Genomic DNA, 20768 nt, shown 5'->3' on the forward strand with positions numbered 1-20768 from the left:
ACTATAAATGTCTAGGTTTATTTCTGGGCTGTCTATTCTATTCCATTGGTCTATATGTCTGTCTGTTTTTTTTTTTTTTTTCTTGTTTTTGGGAGAGAGATCAGCCCTGAGCTAACATCCAATGCCAATCCTCTTTTTTTGCTGAGGAAGGTTGGCCCTGAGTTAACATCCGTGCCCATCTTCCTCCACTTTGTGTGGGACGCTTCTGCAGCATGGCCTAACAAGCAGTGCGCCAGTGCGTGCCGGGGATCTGAACTTGTGAGAACCCCGGGCAACCGAAGTGGAGTGCACGTGCTCAACTGCTTGCACCACCAGGCTGGCCCCTATATGTCTGTCTTTATGCCAGTACCACACTATTTTGATTACCATAGCTTTGTAGTAAGTTTTGAAATTAGAAAGTGTGAGTCTTCCAACTTTGTTATTATTTTTCAAGATTGTTTTGACCATTCGGGATCCACATCACCATTTTTAATGACTGCATAGTATTCCATTAAACGTCCATACTCTAATTTATTGGTGGAACATTTAGGTTGCATCTAATATTTTCTCTGTTGTAGACAATGGTCCAGTGAGTATCCTGATGATATACATATTTGCAAACTTCAATTTCTTTATAGTAGTTCTAGGTTAAAGTTCATATTTTTATTGGTTCATAAGAGCCCCTTAAGGATATTAATGCTTTATATGTTACAAATGATTTTTCTCAGTTTGTCATTTGCCTTTTACTTGGTTTATTTAACTGAACAAACAAGGAGAAGCCTCTGTTTGCCTCATGGAGCCTTAAATGACCACTAGCAGGATGAATGCCGGGCTTCCTGGTAGTGAGATAAGTAGTGCAGCTGATTGCCAGAGGGAGGCAGGATGATGCTCATGCAGCATTGTGTTCACTCTGTAGGGGAAAAGCTGTGCGAAGTATCCCTCTTTGAAAGTAAACTTGGTGTGAAAGTGCCATCTTCCCTGTCCTTCCTGCTTCTGATAACAGTTAACCTTTAACTGAGAATGTCTTTTGATGTTCACACCTTAGCCAGTCCCCTTCTCTGCCGCCACCAACGGGTCCATGCTCCTGCCTCGCCTGGACACCTGAACACCCGCAGCAGCTCCCCAGCTGGCTTCCTTGCATCTGCTGGCTGTGGCCGATGCCCACCTGCTGTCAACACTTCAGTGGGTATAATCCCTTAAAATCACAGGTCTGATCTTGTGTGCTTCTGCATAAAGCCCTTCAGGATTTCCCCAGGGCTCCCAGGATGAAGGCCAAGATCTCTGGAGTAGCTGCCTCCCCAACCTGATCCTGTACCACTTTTTCGTTCTTTCTTGCTCCAGCCACAGCAGACTTAATTCCTTTCTTCCAAAGCTCCATTCTTCTGCTTATCTTGGGGTCTCTGCCCATGTTGGAGCGCTAGTCCTCCCCTTCCCCTATGCCTCCTTCAGCTCCCTGCTCAAAGTCCACTCCTCAGGGAAGCTTATCTTGTCGGCAGGTCCCCTTGTTATAGGCCCATGAGCATCCTGAACTTTTGTTTCTACCATTTGATTAATGTCTCTCTCTGCAAATGTGTAAGCCACTTGAAGACAAAGTCTGCCTCTTTTGTTATCCATTCTATCTCCAGCATGGAGCACATTTCCTGGCTTGCAGTAGGTACTTAATAATTGTTTGTACAGGTGAAATTACATACATGGCTGTATCTTTCCTCTTCCTAGTAAGTCAAGGCCTGCCGTGACTTTCTGCTTTGTCTCCTCCTGCTTCTCGCTTTCCTATTTCCTGCAGAGCTACATTCTTTATATCTCTGTACCTATACATTTACAGGTTTCTCTTTTGTCTGGAAAACTCCTTTTTAACTTTTAAGACCCAACTCAAATATTACTTCTCCAAAGTCTTACTCAGTTTCCCCTCTTCTGGCTCTTAACACTTTTATAACATTTGTCACATTGTGTTATAATTGTCTTATAATCAGTTTAGCTACCTTTCTCACTCCCCTTTAGTGGTAAAGATTGATTTTTTGCCACCTCCAGAGCCTCTTTTCTTCTCCAGATTACCTTACTGCTTAACTCTAGAGCATAGACAGATAACTCTGCTTCTGGTTATAAGTGCTTAACCTCATACTAAACTGTTAATCTCCTAAAGGTAAGAGCATTGTTCACCTATCTCTACATAAGGTTGCTTTTCACAGATGACCCAGGTTCATCATCTTCTAGGCTGTGCACACCTGCAGGGATGAAGTGGGTACACGCAATAATGTACTGCCATCTTATATTGTTTATGAACAGCATCATTAAAAATGGAAACTGAATATACGCTTTCACTCTTTCTTCAGAGCCAAAGACATCTCAATAGACACTTATCTAGCTGCCTCTTCTCAGCTATTCCCATAATCTTATTTAAATGCCTTTTTCGAAAGCAATTTCAATGCCACTAACTGTAAGGCCTTGCCCATTTCCTCCTCAGTATTCAGTTCTGTGTCTCATGTTCCCTGAGAAGAGAAAGAATTGCTGTCTCTGTATTGGTGGTTTGGATGAATGTGGGTCATTTATACTTTTGTGTAAATTGAATATCTTCTCTCATTTGCACGAGGTTCTTCCTTTTTCCATTTCCAGATCCGTGTAACAGTAATGTACGTCATCATGGTACAGACATCTAACGTGAGGCTGGGTGAGCTGAAGTCTCAAGGCTGGTAACTTTGCTGATTACTCCAATAAAATTAATATTTTTCATACTCTGAGTTTTCTTTATAAAAAATAGCATAAATGGCTTTGAGGCCATTTTCTTAATCATGCAACATAAAGGAATACACAGAGTGTTCACAAACTTAATCAGTGAATGGCATAGCACAGCCGTTTGCCAATAGCCTCATCTTTATTAGGTCGCCTGAAATGTTATTTCAATAGATTCAGTAAAAAAGAGTGTTGTAAGAAACTTTTTTTAAAGACTTCACTGTCAATTCCTGTCAATTCTACCTCATTAATGTTTTCCCCCTTAGCCGTACTGAGATTGGGTGTTACCAGTATTTTTAATTTTTGCCAGTCTGACAGGCGAAAATTCAAAAAAGAAGATCCCATGCTCTTTGATTTTTAATTATCTTTCTGTTTTTATGTGTTTATTGACTGAACTGCATATTTACAGCCCTTTCTCACTTTTGTATTGGGTTTGTTGCCCTTTTTCTCCTTAGTTTTTTCTCTTTTTCCCCTTGTCACTGCCTTAGTCAAGGCCCTTCTTAATCAGCTCTTGAATTCCTGCCACAGCCTCCTGATTTTCCTTCCAATTCATTCACATCTCTCCTTCCAAAGTGACCTTTTGAAAACAAAAATGTGGTAGTCTCCAGCACAAAACCTTTTGTGGTCAGGAACTTTACTTGCCTAATATCCTTGATTTAATTTTGTTTCTGCTTGAGACTAGCCAGAGGGTCTGGCTCTTCAGCAGAGAAGAAGGTGATTAAAGATATTAAGTAGCTCACAGGCTCCACCTGTGGGAGGGCCCATTCTGAAGCTACACAGACAGCACAGCCTCAGTCACAAGATGGAGACAGCTTTGGTACGTGTGCCATTTCAGCTGCTGCCTGCGATGCTCAGGCCCGCATATCAGCTTCTGCCCCAGCCTGCGGAAGATTGACTGCCCAGCATGTGCCACAGCCTGGGGCTGTTCCTTCTGAGCCTACTGCAAGGCCAAACTAGATCCCATGGCCATACCCTAGTTGCAGGTGAGTCAGGAGATATAAAATATTTGGCTTTTACTTTGGAAAAGTGAGACTTATAAAATGAAGGGAGTTACCAAAACACAGGGAGGATGGTCAAAAATTTTGGGTGGGTGGACACAAGTTACACATATCCACTGACGTTCTCCTCTTCCATAAACTTCCAAACAATAACAACAAGCTAGTGCCAACTATACAACTCTCCCAACTACAGTGGAAATGTGCTCAGCATCTCCTCCAAGAAGGATAACTCAAAGTCTCAAGTCCTAGTTCCAAGACCAGGATTTCTGAGTGATGTTTATTCCTCCTCTAGTTCATTCACAGCCTGTATTTGGTAACTTATTGGCTAAGTTATAAAGTTAACTATTGCCAACATACCTTGAATAAAATAGTAAGGAAACAGAAAGCCAAAAAACTTAGTTAATATATGAACATAACACATGATACAGCAAGGAAGATAATATAGGAAGATGCTATCATTCTAACTTTAGTAACCCGTTACACGAAATAAACAGCTAGTGTTTATATCTTCCCTCCTCTAATATTTATTTTATATGCTCTTTGTCCTTAGCCAGTAACACAGCTGATCAGGATTCTTTACCTGGCAAAGTGATCCAAACCTTCATTACTGAGGGATTTGAGCTGTCAATGGGCCTGTTTTTATGAGGTTGCCATAGTTTTCGTTAACTTTTAGCACTGGATATGCTTCTATGTTCTCTACTAGTGGGATAGAAACACCACATTTTACCAGCTCTGTATTGCTGATGCTAGGTGCTATAGTGCTCCAGCTGAGAGACCACCTCCAGAAGAATCCCTGCCTAATTAAACCTGCATTAATCCACTGTCATTCTCCAAGACCCATTTATCTTCTACTTAGGCCAAAGAGGCAAATTAAACATGAAAACTATATGAAAAAATGTTCTGGGACCTTTCAAGTTTTTGATGGTGGCATAGTCTCTTTAATTTCCTAGGGATCAATATTGCTTTTGGTTTATGGGTTTTGGTGGAGAGGGGGAACTCCAGAGACTTCTTTCTGGCCCTTCATTACATAATGGCACTGACTCCATGAGACCTGGAGTCCAAGTGTGGATTCTATCAGTTGCAGAGCAAATCTATCCCAGTTATGTACTCAACAACTGAGAAGACAACTACAGATTTTCACAGACATGCTGGGCCCTTTGTGAGGTGAATTGAAGCCAAGTTTCTATTTACCACCCTCTGGTGGGTTACAGTGGCAATCAGGAACTCCAAGAATTAGCATTGTCTCAGAGCCAATGTCGAATCATCCTCAAAAGTCCTGGGTATTTCCTTTTCTCGTTGTGCAGGTACCCTAGTAAACAGCTGCGGGTCCCAAGTGGAAGATTTATAGAATGTACTTGCAATATTATTGAAGAGTCCTTACTTGAGGGATGCCTGGCTCTCCGTTCAAGGAGGTATGGGTCTGAGAATTGACTCAAACCTGGGGACTGGATAAGAACCTGTGGCTCTCCTTCAAGGGAGCCCAAATCAGGCCCCTGGTCACCAGACCTAGATTTTTTTTCTACTATACGGTGTATTAGTTTGCTAGGACTGCCATAACAAAAAAATCCCACAGACTGGGTGGCTTCAACAACAGAAATTTATTTTCTCACAGTTCTGGAAGCTGGGAGTCTGAGATCAAGGTGTTGGCGGGATTGATTTCTTGTAGGCCTCTCTCCTTGGCTTGCAGATGGCCTTCTTCTCTCTGTCTTCACATGGTTTTCCTGTTGTATGTGTCTCTGTCCTAATTTCTTTGTCTTATATGGACACCAGTCATATTGGGTTAGGCCCCACCCTAATGACCTCATTTTAATTTAATTATCTCTTTAAAGAGCCTATGTCCAAATACAGTTACATTTTGAGGTCCTGGAAGTTAGGACTTCAGTGTGGGGATTTTGGAGACAGATAATTCAGCCCATAACATAGAGTTTAGGTAGGGCCTAAGTATGTTCTCCATTTTATTTGGAGTTATGGACATATCAATTCACCAATAAGCCAAAGATGTCTGTGGGTTGAGTCACTGACAGGGTTCCTACCAAGATTACCATTAGTCATGGCCCTCTAGTGGACCAAGTGACTTGCCTAGCTATGGGCTTTAGTTACTGCAAATTTTGGGCCTCTGTATCACCAGGTGACCCACCCATTCTTGGGCTTTGGTAGTCTACAGACACCATGTCTGACTTGGTCATTAGCCCTCCCAGCAACTAGCTCTCATTCCCTAAGGAGTGACACCCCTAAGGTGTCTGTTCACTCAGAAACAGCCCTGGTAGCAGTGTCGTCCCTATGTTGGGCCCCCACCGTTGTGCAGAGGATTCTGGGGAGGATGCAGCAATCACGTGGCATAGGCTGGCATTCTGACATAGATCAGCACACATGCAGATCCTCTGCTCTCTTGGCATCCTGTAGTTAGGTGTGCTTGGCTGGGGTACAGCTCGATATACCTTGTGGCTGTGTTCCAGCAGAGGGACCCCACTTCTCCCACTGATCACCCTTTTCATTGAACAAGCATGAAAATTATCTTCTGGAGATGGGAGTAGTAAACGTTTTAGTTCTAGATTCGGGTACCGAGCAGTCTGGCTATTCAGGAAAATGCTGGGCAAGCCAGCTGCCCAGTACCTGGAGACTTCGGCAGCCCTGCAGCTGGACCTGTGGGAAGCTGAGTTCAGGAGGAGCCACTCTCCCCTAGAGGGAGCGGAGTCATTGATCTCAGATGGCTTTGGCCAGGTAACCCTGGGAGAGCTTCCATGATCATTTATCAACTTGTTACTGTACCCTAACTGACTGACAGGCCCCAGAACATTATGCTGTCTTGCCTCAGGGCCTTTGCACATGCTGCTTCCTCTCCCTGAAACTCTCTTCTCCCACTCTGCTGGGCCAGCTCCTTATACCCCTGCAAGCCTGTGCTCGCCTGTCACTTGCCTGAGGAGCCTTATCTGATTCCATGCATCTTCTCTCAGGGAACTGCCCCTCCCCTTCCCATGTGCCTCGTCCACCCTGGACAGTAGGAGCACTCATGTTCCCTGCCTCCCAGAGGGAGAGGGTCTTGCCCTCTTCAGCACCCAATGTGGAATCTGTCACTCAGGAGGAGCCAAGCATTGGAAGAAATAAAGGAGCAAATTATTGTTTCTACTCGCCACTTTATTTATTTATTTATTTGTTTATTTGTTTTTTGGTGAGAAAGATTGGCCCTGAGCTAACATCTGTTGCCAATCTTCCTCTTTTTGCTTGAGGAAGATTGCTACTAAGCTAACATCTGTGCTGAGGAAGACCGGCCCTGAGGTAACATCTATTGCCAATCCTCCTCCTCTTTTTTTTTTTTCCCCCCTTTTTCTCCCCAAAGCCTCAGTAGATAGTTGTATGTCATAGCTGCACATCCTTCTAGTTGCTGTATGTGGGACGCGGCCTCAGCATGGCTGGACAAGCAGTGCGTCGGTGCGCGCCCGGGATCCGAACCCAGGCCGCCAGTAGCGGAGCGCGCACACTTAACCGCTAAGCCATGGGGCCGGCCTAGTCTTCCTCTATTTTCTGTGTGGAACGGTGCCACACTGTGGCTTGATGAGCGGTGTGTAGGTCTGCGCCCAGGATCCAAACCTGCGAACCCCGGGCTGCCAAAGCGGAGTGTACAGACTGTACCACTACACCACCAGGCTGGCCCCTCACTAGTCACTTTTATTTGCCAAGGCTTTGCAGCGTGCTTCCATTGCAACATCTCTTGCTCCTCCAACAAAAGGCAGAGGGGAAAGTGCTCTGTGAGTCACAGATTATTAAATAGTTTTTCTCCTTTGGATTTCGGAAAGTCAAACCACATCTTACCCCAGGGTAAAATTAGCTGCAGTATCTTCTGAATCTTCTGCAGCTAAGGATTGCAAATTTCTTCGCTCCAGCCCCAGTCCATCCCGGTGGCCTTTAGCATTACTATCCCTGCTAGTTACCTGTTACTGAACTTCAACCTGCTAGGTGCCGGTGCCAGCGCTATGCTGAGTCTTCCACATACCCATGGCAGATCCTTGGGGCAGCCCGTTCTAGCTAGTATTCTTGATTCTTGTTCTGAAGAACCAGACTCAGAGTTCAAGCAACTTGCCCAAGGTTGCATAGATAGTGAGTGTCAGAGGCGGCATGAAAACACGCTGTCTCTTGTCTGGCTTGTCTTCGTTGCTTCAGTATCCTTGTTAGGGAGAATGGTGCGTGTGTGTGTGTGTGCGTGCGTGCGTGTGTGTTTTCTCTTTTAATAAAATTCTTCTTTAATCATGAAAACAAAGCTGTCTTTAAATTAACCACGTGGAAGCCAGGAGCAACGTTGTGCTTAAAATTCCATGTGGGTATCTTTGTTTTAGATTTTATATCCCCGACTCTCTGATCACAAGATAGAAAGAGAAATAGACTCCAAAACAGAGCTCATCTTCGAGCTCCAAGTACTTACCTCAATGCGTTGTCTAGATATTAGGGGTTCACTACATTTTTGTGTTTGTGGAGCAGTAAATTTTTTTTTGCTTTTACTGCCTTTTATTCCATTCTTACAACCTTTTTTTTTTTTTTGCAGTTACCATCTAAGAAACCCAGTCCTTTGGAAAATGCCATAAAATAAATTAAATTTTCCTGGGTACTGTGGTTTCTGTCTGCAGTGGCTTTCTTTTTGGCTTTTCTTCTAAGCTGAATGCTCCTCTAAAATCTTAGCTTAAATCCCCGGCCAAAGCGTGTAGCTGTCTGCTCATTCTTTTGTGGCATCCCAGGCATCCTCTGCGACTGTCAGGGCTGAATTACCAGGCTTCCTCTCTCTCTGGCGACACCCACGCAGCATTCTGCGGTGGGGCGCCTTACCACCATGTTAGGAAATCAGTGGGTGTTCACACAACAAGAGGAGAAAAAGAAAAAGACGAGAATCGCCAAAACAAGCAAGTTCTTCCTATTCTTCCCTCTGTCTGAGAAATGTTCTTCTCTTTTTCCCAACACCCGACGCGTGGTACCTGCCAAAGAAAGCTTTCTCTCTGCTCTTCAGACACAGGCCTGATTGTGAGCCCTTCTCCCCAGCGTCCCCACGAGGGCAAATTTGTATGTGTGCTGTTTGTTTTGGTTTGTATTTATTTTCCCAGCCCATTGAAAATAGGGTCTTTTCCTTTTTAAAATAAATTTTGGAAGTGAAACACTTTTCCCTTTGAGCCCAGCCCTTCCTCCATGTAAACCATCAGTCATTTTCAGATAGGACGGTGAAAACCTGCTCTGAAACACCATCCTTACACATTAACATCCTTTTCTTACACATTAACAACTGTGAAAATTACTGTACGTCTAACAACTGTAAACCCTGATAAAACATAGTACCACTAACAAGTACCACTTGTTAAGTTAGTACTTAACTTGTCAAGTTAGTACTTGACAAGTACCGTGAACTTCAGCGGTCATTTTTGACGTGCATCAGCTATTCCCATGGGGAGGTAGCATTTGCTCCCATCCTACACCCCAGCTGTAGGAATGGAACTGTCCTGCAGGCACAGATGCAGCGATAGAGGGAGTTCTCTAACGTTCCCAGTCAGACATGGACAACGGAAGGGGGAACTGGGAACTCATGTGGTTTTGTAAACGGCACAACACATTGTCAGTTATCTGCTGTTCTGGTAAATATTCTTAATATTTAGACATTGTTTTTTCTATTCACAGCCCTTTACAAATAGAAATGGATTTCCCTAGATCTGTCCTAGGGTGCAAGGGAAACATGTGTTTTCTTTTTACACATGTGTTTAAATAGCTTTGGTTATTATTTACATTTCTTCCCATAATGTACTCAATCAGAATATTTCCTAGGCTTTCATCTGCACATGAGAAGCTTACAAGGGCAGTAATGAAAGCAAGTGTCCATGAGCCCTCTGGTGAATGTGCCACGGTTTCAGCAAAGATTATTTTTCCAGGAATGGGCAATTTGTAAAACTTAAAGTTTTATACTTTTTACCAAAAGTGTGCTAAAGCAGCAATGACAGCGCAAGATGCTTTGCATTCTCAGAAACTTGGGAGACTTGACTAACCATTTATTGCAATAAATGGAAAGAAGACAAAATCCCTAAACTTTTCAGGGTAATGTTTCCACTTGTTACAGTCATTTGTTATGGACATTGCCAGAGTTGACAATGACTGATCTTTTGTTCACTTTTTAATTTTTACAAGAAATTAAAATACAAAAAACCTTGATGCATAAAGCTGCAAAAAAGGTTAGGATTCTGTTCACCACACCAAGAGGTTGTCGAACTTCAATTTGAAGCACCTAGAAGACCTTTTCAATGTTAGTGAAAACCTTACTAAGATTGACCCTACTGGCCTGTGAGTAAACTGCTTTCTCTCCCACCCTGCCCTTCTCCCTTAACCTCCTACCCTGCACATCAGAAAGACAATGATTTTTCCCTCATAAAACAAAGTCAGTATTGCCTTTGCTTAGTTTCAAGTTACAATGCCAGTTCTGTTGAGCTTTTATGGTGATGTAGCTTCAGTATTACTTTTGTATCTGCTTGTTCACATTTACATCCGGACTTTCTGCTCCCAAATTTCTGTATATTTGAAACTGGGGAGTTCAAAACAACTTCACCAAATCCCCTGGGACTCTTGGATTCTACAAAGATCTTTGTCATCAAATGGTGGTTGCAAGACTTTTTTTTAGGAGTTGTCCCATTTGGCTGAGAGCCCTGCCTGTTTACCAGCTCTATGAAGACTGAAGGTTTATTACTAGATATTCCAAAGACAGATCCCGTTTGGTGGTCTGGTAGAACTGAGTGGCACTCCTACCCTGCTAGGAGTGGGAGTAAAGTCATGGGAGAGAAAGTCACCTGCGTTGAAATTGATAATGGGGTGAGAAAAACTTTTCTTTTGGTGATCTGTTTGTTTTGTCACAATATTTGGTGACAACCTGATGGAAGGCCTTTAGTTCTCCTGGTTCACCCAGTGAAAATTGTGGTTTATCCCAGCATGTTGGGAATGTGGTCCCTGGGGGACTGCCTTTATATTGTACGAATGGTTTGGCTGCCACATAGCCTGTGTATGTGTTGGGATGAGGGACGAGCAGCACAAAGAGATAGTGAGACCCCTACAAGACTGTACTTTCCTTTGGCACATCCCAGATGAAATCTTAAAAAGTGGCACCCTCTCCTGTGTTTGACAGATATTAATGGGGAAAGCTCTTTTTTTACCCCTACTCATAAAGCAGTGGCCTTTTCTCCTCAGAGTTGCATATAATTTTTAATGTGTGGGATGACAAGGTGTAGTGGAAACTGTTTACCTTGGCATGTACGGTTCATTTCTCAGGAGTTTCATGTCCCTTACACTATAGCAGTAGCCTTCCAATGTCTGGGAAGTGCCTACAGCATTTACTAGCTTGTCTGTTCCCTTTACATTCTTTTTCTTTGGCCAGGCCCTCCTATCACAGTGCCAAGATTTTTAAATTCATAGTAATTTAGTTTCACATCACAATATTAATAGCCATCAGGAAGCTTGACAGAGAAAATGAATAGATAGTAGTTATCTAACAGATTAAGGATCTGTAAGAACCCTTTGATTCTGAAGGGTACACAGGACGATGAAGAAGCCCTAGTGTAAGATAACACTGTGGTTTAACGCTTTGGGACTGAGATTTGCTAACTAAATATCTTGGGAATTTGAGGGAGTACAACCCAAATGATGATTAAAAACCAGAGAGCTTTCATTTTCAAATTCCCTAACACGTCACCCTAATTATTCTAATTATTTAGAATAAAAATGGAGAATCTAAAATTATATTTTTTGGTGTTAACTGTTTTCAGTTTATCATTTCAATACATTATAATCAAAACAATTTTATACTCCCTGTAATAACTGCTATAAACCGGGCTGGGAGTATCTGCTCCCTTTGGTACAGTAGACATTTATATTGTCTCTAAATGAATGCGCTGCAGATTTCTGAGTGAGGTGGGTATTGGAGAAGCACTGCGAGCCCCTGGGCTGTTCCCAGGGAGTTGATAGAGGCATATTTGATAACTGCTCAGGTACACTCAATTGTGGAGCTCGTTTATATTTGTTGTTCTACCACAGTGCTGTTATTACTTAGAGCCTAAACTCCAACTGGATTCAAATTTATTTTAACTATTTGATTGTGAACCATGTAACCTAATGGGAAAGTTGCCTAACGTATTTTGTGAAATGTCTTGAGAAAATTACCCATGTCTATATTAAGCACAAACAAAACTAATTCCCCACAATCTCAAAAATAAAAAATGAATGCCTAGAAGAGAAGCTAGTTTTAACTTTGAGTCCACGATCAAATTGCAATTCTGAGATCACAGATGGGTATGTACGTGCACATAAATGTGTATGTTTTGTGTTTCTGTGTGTCTTTCATGAATAATATAGATATGTGTATACCCACAAATATAAGTTACTGCTAAAGAAAATAAAAAGTTACAAGGACTGAAAGGAGACACCAAAAATATGATTTCCTTACAAATATTTGCAGGAATTTTACTTAATTGCAACCAGAAGGCTGACCTGGAAGTGTAGTGTTTTGACCCCCAAGCTGTCTGGTTTCCTATGTGTGGTGTTTTGCTCTCCCCCAACTGTGAGAAAATCTATTTTACATGGTTTTAACCCTATATATTCTTAGAAACACTGAAGTAGAAATTATTCCCTTGGGGGAAAAGAAATTCTCATTATTTACAAGAATGACTTGTAAAGGTTTTTCTTAAATAGAAAACATTTTTGAAACACTTAGCAAATCTTTCTGTATAAGATATATTGAAAATAAAACAGCTTCTGGGTTTCCTTTCAAGGTAATGTGAACTTCTGGAAGACTGTTAGTTTTTTGCATTGTGTAAGTTTATCCTTATTTTAGTAAAACACTAACTTTTTAATAACAAAGGTATACGGGGTTTATAAATAGTCCTCTTATGAGGAGGCTTTCTCGTACATTTTTTTTCCTATTTCTAGCTTATTAAATCTTTTTTCTCTAGCCTTTTAGAAAAGTAAAAATTAGGCTGAATAAACTTTGGGGGCCTGTAGTAGTATTTGGTTTTCTAATGGGCCAAAAGACACCAGTGAAATTTAATTAGGATAGCTGTAGGACTGGGAGGCCTACTGTTGGAAAATTATGAAATTCACATATCACATGCCTATAGATGCATTTGCTGTTCTGGTAAAATGATGGGGAACGTTGTTTCTGTGTAGCCTCTTAGAGTTTGCCAGCGTGGTCAACCGATCATAATATCCCATTTTAAGTAGAGGAAAGCATCATTATTCCTATTTGATTTAGGGATTTAAGAATGAGGAGCACTGACAGTTCTCATCCATTTAGCTGAAGAATATTTCATCCCATTCTTTTTTTTTTAATAATAGCTTTATTGAGATATAATTCACATACCATACAATTCACTCATTTAAAGTATACAATTCAGTGGTTTTTATATATTCACAAAGTTGTGCAACCATCACCAGAATTAATTTTAGAACATTTTCCTCACTCTGTAAAGAAACCCTGTACCCATTAGCAGTTACTCCCCATTTTCTCCCAACACCCTTCCCACCCCTCGCCCTAGGCAAACACCCATTTATGTTCTGTCTCTATTGATTTGCCTATGCTGGACATTTCATATAAATGGAATCATACAATATGCTATTCTTTGTAACTGGCTTCTTTCACTTAGCATAATGTTTTCAAGGTTCATCCATGTTGTAGCATTTATCATAGTGCTTCATTTCTTTTTATTGCCAAATAATATTCCATTGTATGGATATATCACATTTTGTTTGGTTGATGGACATTTGGGTCGTTTCCACTATTTGGCTGTTATGAATAATGCTGCTGTGAACATTTGTACAGGTTTTTGGGTGGATATATGTTTTAATTTCTCATAAGTGTATACCTAAGAAAGGAATTTCCGGGTAATTTTGTACCTTTATGGTTAACATATTGAGGAACTTGCAGACTGTTTTCCAAGGTGGTTTTTAAATCTCACCAGAAGTATCTGAGGGTTCCATTTTCTCCACATCCTTGCCCACACTTGTTATTATCTGTCATTTAGGTGACAGCCATCCTATTGGGCATGAAGTGGTATCTCCTTGTGGTTTTGATTTCCATTTCCCTGATGGCTAATGATATTTACCATCTATTGAAGTACTTATTGGCCATTTGTATATCTTCTCTGGAGAAATAGCTATTCAGATCCTTTGCCCATGTTTTAATTGAGTTGTCTTTTTATTATTGAGTTGTAGAAGTTCTTTACATATTTTAGATACAAGTCCCATATCAGATATATGATTTGCAAAGTTTTTCTTCTCTTCTATGGATTGTATCTTCACTTTCTTGATGGTATCCTTTGAAACACAGAAGTTTTTAATTTTGATGATGTCCAATTTATCTATATTTTTTTTCTTTAGTTGTTTGTGCTTTTCATGTCATGTCTAAGAAACGATCATGTAATCAAAGCTACAAAGATTTACACCTATGTTTTTTTCTAAGACTTTTATAGTTTTAGCTCTTACATTTAAATCTTAGATCTATTTTGAGTTAATTTTGTATATGGTGTGAGATAATAGGGGTCCAAATTCCTTTTTTTGCATGTGGATATCCAGTTGTCCCAGTACCATTTGTTGAAAAAACCATTCTATCCCCATTTAATTGTCTTGGGACCCTTGTCGGAAATCAATTGACAGTAAATGTGAGGGTTTATTTCTGGACTCTCAATTCTATTTCTGCATGGCTGTCCTTATGCCAGTACTAGTAGCTTTGTAGTAAATTTTAAATCATCCTCCCATTCTTTTAACAGAACTGTTTTATTTTCTTCCCAGCAGGGTTAAAGCTGGCATTTTACTAATCAGGATCAAGTCTGTTTTAACCTAGTCAGTGTAAAGATCATTTTAAATTGTTATAAACACCATTTTTAATGAATTAATAAAATCCTGTTAAGTACGTCAAAGATTTTTTCTAGGATTTTAGATTAAATTAAACCCTTTCACAAATTTATACTCTAATTATTCCATTTTAACCAAATCAATGAAGAGAAAAGTGATCCTCATTGTAGTCAAGGTCTTCATATTAATGGAAAAACCACAGTGAGTATCAGTGTTTGTAAGGTATGACTGGGGATGCTGACGGGTCTCAGTAAGTTCCATTAAAATCCCTTACTATAGTTTTTAAAGTTGACTTTGAGTTAAAGTCCAACCTCCTTTGCTTATCCCTCCAGCCGCATCCCCCATCCCTCCCTATCCTTCTCTGCATTCTGAACTCTGAACCATATCTACCCTGCCAGATTCCCAGGAGCCAATAGGGGTTGTCCGTGGTTTTACACAGACATGTCTGCAGTGCCATCCCATTCTCAGTCCTCCTAACAGAATCCTCCTGATGTTTCCAGACTCTGCTTGGATGTTTCCCTTCCATGGGGATCTCCCTCCTCCCAGTTTAGTTTGTTACTCTCCCTTGTTTAATTAGACACACCCTTTCTTGGCATCAAGACAGTTCTAGATGCCTGTCTTTCCTGTAACACTTACATTGTAACCATCGTCCTATCACCCCTGTCTCTTTCCCTCTGACCTCAGTTGAGTCCCTCAGGAGCAGGGCGGTTTTCTTGGCACACCCAAGACTTCACATAGTACTTGTATGTACTAGGTGCACAAGTAGCATGAGTTGGATGACTGTGGTTTGATTATTACTGTTAGAGGAACACCCAGCTTTTGACAGAATGAAAAAAAAATGTAACAATTTCCTGTTCACACTGGTCCCTATAACTGCTCTAGTGAGATCATTTTCAGGGTCAGAAAAGAAAAATCCCTACTTAGTAGAAGGCCTCACTTCTATGAATATACGGCAGTTTGCTGCCAACCTGCTCCCTCAGTAACAGCTCATCATCAGTGTGGTATTTAATGTGATATTTAATTTATGTTATATGACTGACATATAATCCCCGTACAAAGATGTGCAGGCCAAGCTTATTTAACAACATTAGTCTTACTGCCATTTCTAAGGAATCTTTTATTTTTCCTGAGCCCAGAAAAGTTTTCTTGTAGAAAAGCTGTGTTTTGAGAAGAGTGCTGAGAAAAAGTGAGACTTGCTCCAATGTGTAGGAAGGGGTTTTAATGATGGAAATCAGCAGAATGGAAGGGTGTGGGTGCAGGTGGATAGGGAAAAGCAGGCCCTCGGAGTAGACCACAGGACAAAGCTGAGCGGGAGGAGGTGATGACAGGATTGTAGGCGGGCCTGGTGTTGAGGAAAACCCTGAGAAGAAGTGATATTTAGCTTCTTGTAGAACCTCAATGTGGGAGAGTTGGTGGGAGAGATATGCCACTGAGAAAAGATGAAGATAAAAACATCGTAAACCAGCGAGAAGCACAACGCCAGGGAGAGAAGAGAGGAGGACAGAGCAGTGCGTGAGGCAGAAGGGAATGCAATGCGTTTATGCCCTTGCTTAGGTCAGCGTTGCTTTGAAACTCACAGCCTCCCCCAGGACGCCACGGGGATCTCTAGGACCCCAAAGCACTGCAAATTGTCTAGTATTTTCAAACACCAAGTGGAAAGGCCTCATACCATGTGGACCTTCTAATAAAAGAAAGGAAGATAGAAAGCTGCTATGTAGAAAGGAGAGAACTGTGACTGAACAACCTCAGCTTCAGTTAAGTGACTGAGAGCTGAGTGGTACCTTGAAAAGGTTTGCATTTGGAAGGTGGTAGTAGAGAAAGAACGTGAAGAAAAGTGGTTTTATGGGATGGATATCCAGGAAGCTGGGAGATTTGGGATAATGAAACGTTAAGAGAGGCTGTTGTGGAGGCTCGGGGGATGGTGAATTCTCAGCGTTCAGCAAAAGAAAAACACACGAGTCGAGAGAATGGGGTTTTTGTGGAATGGTGGAGCAGGGTCTACTCCTGGGGGTGGGTGGGGACTGGGATGCAGGCAGATTACAGCTTTAGTCCTTGCCTATATAGTCTGACCTGACTCGTCTCCATAAGCCGTTAGAGCATCAGCCCATTGGTTTCCTCCTCTTTCCTTCTCCGTTCTTGGTATTTCCTTGATATTTCCATTTCGTTTGAGCTCAGCCACGTATTTAAATGTTTTTTCTTTACCCAGATTCTTTGTTTTTAGCTGTAGGTCTCCTTTATCTCAGTTTACCAGATTCCCCAGAGTCAGTTTTTAGAAGGGTGTGCTCTTTTTACTGCAAGGCTGTATTTTTAAAGGATGGTGCATACTCCATACTTAACGGGTTGATGCTGTGGCTTTGGTCTGCAAACTGTATGTATCTGTATCTATACCTATACCTATAATCAGTTATATTTTCAACTGGGGCCACTAGTAGTTAAAGAATCTCAAGATGAAGTTACTGTTCGTGTTATAAGTACAATAGTGTGCTCACTTTAGGCTTAAGGAAGATGAGAGCTTTACAATCACCTGTTAGATCATTTTTGTTTAGGTTTCCTTTTATTTTTTATTATTATTTTTATTTATTTATTTATTTTTTTGTGAGGAAGATCAGCCCTGAGCTAACATCCATGCTAATCCTCCTCTTTTTGCTGAGGAAGATCGGCTCTGAGCTAACATCTATTGCCAATCCTCCTCCTTTTTTCCCCAAAGCCCCAGTGGATAGTTGTATGTCATAGTTGCCCATCTTTCTAGTTGCTGTATGTGGGATACGGCCTGAGCATGGCGGGAGAAGTGGTGCATAGGTGCGTGCCCGAGATCCGAACCCGGGGCGCTAGTAGCGGAGCGCGCGCACTTAACCGCTGAGCCACGGGGCCGGCCCTAGGTTTCCTCTTAATTGTTATCTACTAAGAAAAATTATTCTAAAGGTTATAGTTAGAATTCACAACATAATAAAGAATATTTCTGCATTCCTCATAAAGTGTTATTTTCAAGGTTGGCAAATTACCTAGAAAAGCAAGCTTTAGTCGTGACTTACGTTCTGAGACTTTGGAAGAATGATATTAACACAAATATTTAAAAGAAAAAAATGTATCATCTTGAATATTTTCATCAAATGACAATTTCTTTTTAAAAATTAAGCCTTCTTCAAAAGAATCTTCACTTTCATTTTTAAACTTACTAGAAATTTCAAATATGTATGACAATAGAATCATGTAATGAACTTCCACTTACATCCATCACCTAGCGTCACATTTTTAACATATGGCCAATGTTATTTCATTTATACCCCCACTTGCTTTTTCCTGCCCTCCTCCCACAATTATTTTAAAGTAGATCCTGGACATCATATTATTTTACACACAAGTGATTCAGTGTATACAGCTCTAAAAGATAAGGTTTTTTTTTTAATGATCGAAGTGCCGTTGAGGAAAAAAAAAATCTTGCTGTCATCAGATATATAGGCTATCCTCAGATTTCTCTGAATATCTTTTTGATTTTTTTATAGTTGGATTGTTCAAATCAGGGTCCAGACAAGGTTGGTCCACACATTCATTGCATTTGGTTGATTCTCTTTACCTTAGATGAATATCTCTTTGAACCTATGGGAACGCCCCTCCTGATTTTTTATCTTGCTGTTTACTTGTTGAAGAAACTGGGTCAAGTGTCCTCTGGAATTTCCCACATTTTGGGTTTGGCTGGCTGCATCTACATGATGGTGTTAACATCTTCTTCCAGCCCCTGTATTTCCAGTAAACTGGTAGTTAGATCCACAGGCTTGATGAGGTCAGGTCCCTTGTTGTTGTTTCTTGCGCAAGAATACTTTGTGGTGGATGCGGTGCATTTCCTGTTGCATCTCATTGGGCAGCACATGACATCTGGTTGTATCTCTCTTGATTTCATGTTAATAATGTGTATACAACCAAAATGGAGTTTCTTTTTTTTATGATTTTTTCATTAATCAGTATTTTAAATTTGTTCATTTGGTATTTATGTATCAGTAAATACTATGTAAGCAAAACAAAATTAAAAAGACCCCTTTACATATTCTAAACTTTGCCTTGTTTAGGCAATTAAGAATATCAAGGTAGTAACCTGAGTCATAGCATACATAGTTAGTTCCTTTTTTAATCTGAGTCTATGTAAGATCTGATTTAGCATCTTAATTAAGATCATAAGTTAGTGCCTACCTATCACTTTATTTTTACGTATCAAAATAATGTACATTTTATGTGAACTCAAAGGACTTGTGTAAGATAAAAAATGAAAAGTATGTGGTGATTTTTTTTTTTCTGTAAGAAGATACATCAGCAGGTAATTAAAGGGAGTGAGAGAGAGAGAAAACAAAACAAAGAAGGCATGTGACCTGTTCTTTGAAATCCTCCAGAGGTGCGATAATAATTGAGCTAATATGCATTGGCTTCTCATAAATTGCCTTGGTAGTTTGGGCCTTGAGTGCCTTAGAAATTAGCTTTCTCCCCATGCCTCTTCACTGTTGCTATAGTACTCTTGCTAAAGGCCTATTTGTTTGTGTTTAAGGAACTAGGGTAATTTCTCTCTTATATTCACTTACAGAACTTGCGTTTTGTTTTTGTCTTCCAAGAATTCTGTAAAGTACCACCATTACTCTAGCAAGACTCTTGCTACTAATTTCATTATAACATACCAGTAAATCAACAAAATAAGATTTAAAACAGTGACTTCCAAACCTGAACTGTGCATCAGAATCCCCTGGAGCCCTTTAAAAGGAATGCAGTTCTCTGGCACCCACCCCAGGTCTATATCAGGTTCTCGGGTGCTGAGGATACAGGAATCCGTACAGTTGTAAAAGTCCCCACCCTTGGAGATTCAAATTCCCCAAGTGATTTAGATATGGACGGTGGACTCATGATCGGGAATTGGAAAGACTCTAGACTAGTAGATAATTACTTGAACTTCCTAGTGGTTTATTTAATAACTGGACGAGACAGTAGGACTGATGATAAACTTTGGGAATATTTAGTGTTTTCATCCATGATTTGAGTGAATGCATCGAAAATGGGCAGAAGACTTAGCACCTTGTAAAATGGGATACAAATCCCAAATGACTGTGACAATACTGAGAGGAATGTTTGTTACAGGCTGAATAAAAAATATAGAACAGAAACAGACTACATAAGCGTCAGAGGAGAGAGCAATGACTGCCTGTCCTGAAGGACAGAGCCACAATGAAGTACTCACCACAAATCGGTGATGCGGTGCCTATTGAGAAAGCCCGCACACAACTGGGAAACGAAAACAGGAGTGTAGCATGAGAGGAACACACAACCTTCCTTTAACTTAATAGTTTCCCTTGAGGCTCCCATGCTTTTGTCTGCTTCTCATCTTTGCGGAGTTCCTGGAACAGATGTTTCCCTTTTTGTGCCTTCTTTCTTACCTTCATTCATTCTTCTACTGTGAAGCTACCTCAAAAATGCTATCAGCCACCTCTTAATTGTCAACTCTCAGTATTTTGTTCAGTTTCTGCCTTTACTAATGCACTCTGGCATTTGATTTTTAAACTCTCTCTTCCCTTGACTTCTAAGACTTCACTCTCTTGATTATCCCTCTTCCCATCTGACTGCTCCTTGGGGGCTCCTCTTTCTCTGCTGACCTTCGAGCATTGGTTCTGCCCTAGTCCTTTTCATTTCTCACTTGACGCGCTCCACCGTGGACCTTTCTGCCCTTTGGCCAGAGTTACCTCAGTATGTGTCTCCAGACCTCACTTCTCTTCTAAACTCCACACCTTATTTCCATTTGCTACCCAGATATCTCATAGGTCCTTCTGTCTTAAGCTTGGTTCATTATCTTACCAACTCTCCCCACCCTTTCTGTTCCTTAGCAAGCCACCATCACCTAGTCACAAAGCTAGAAAAACCATCATTGGAATTCACCCTCTCTGCACGTGTTTATTGTTGACCACCAAATCTGTCTCTGATTCTATCTCTGAAGTGTCCCTTGAATGTGTCTCTTTCTCATCAGTCCTGTGGCTATTGATGATCCTCACCTTCTCCCACTCGGCTTGCAGTAGCTTCTACCAATTTCAGCCGCTGTCTTCCATTGTGGAAATGCAGGCCCATGTGCCACATATTGGGATTTTTTAAAGAGAAGCTGAAAATCCATATTTTCATGTAACCTTTCCCAATCCTTAAAACGTATGCAACTAATTCAGAAAATTTTATAATACCATGTGCACC

At 40.9% G+C, this 20768-nt stretch overlaps 1 protein-coding gene across 4 annotated transcripts in view; it reads left to right on the forward strand.

Moving 5' to 3' along the window:
• The window catches only part of SLX4IP (SLX4 interacting protein), a 183437-nt gene that overhangs the window by 124219 nt on the left and 38450 nt on the right, over positions 1-20768 (forward strand). Inside the window, exon 1 of one of the 4 annotated variants that reach the window (XM_058563218.1) lies at positions 3526-3689. The exons of the other annotated variants lie outside the window; for them this stretch is intronic. Coding sequence (XP_058419201.1) covers positions 3611-3689 — 79 coding nt within the window. The 5' untranslated portion in view covers positions 3526-3610. Of the gene's footprint in view, positions 1-3525; positions 3690-20768 lie in introns of those variants that run through there. 4 annotated transcript variants of the gene reach the window in all.

The sequence above is a fragment of the Diceros bicornis genome, chromosome 19, assembly GCF_020826845.1.
Source record: "Diceros bicornis minor isolate mBicDic1 chromosome 19, mDicBic1.mat.cur, whole genome shotgun sequence".
NCBI lineage: Eukaryota > Metazoa > Chordata > Mammalia > Perissodactyla > Rhinocerotidae > Diceros > Diceros bicornis.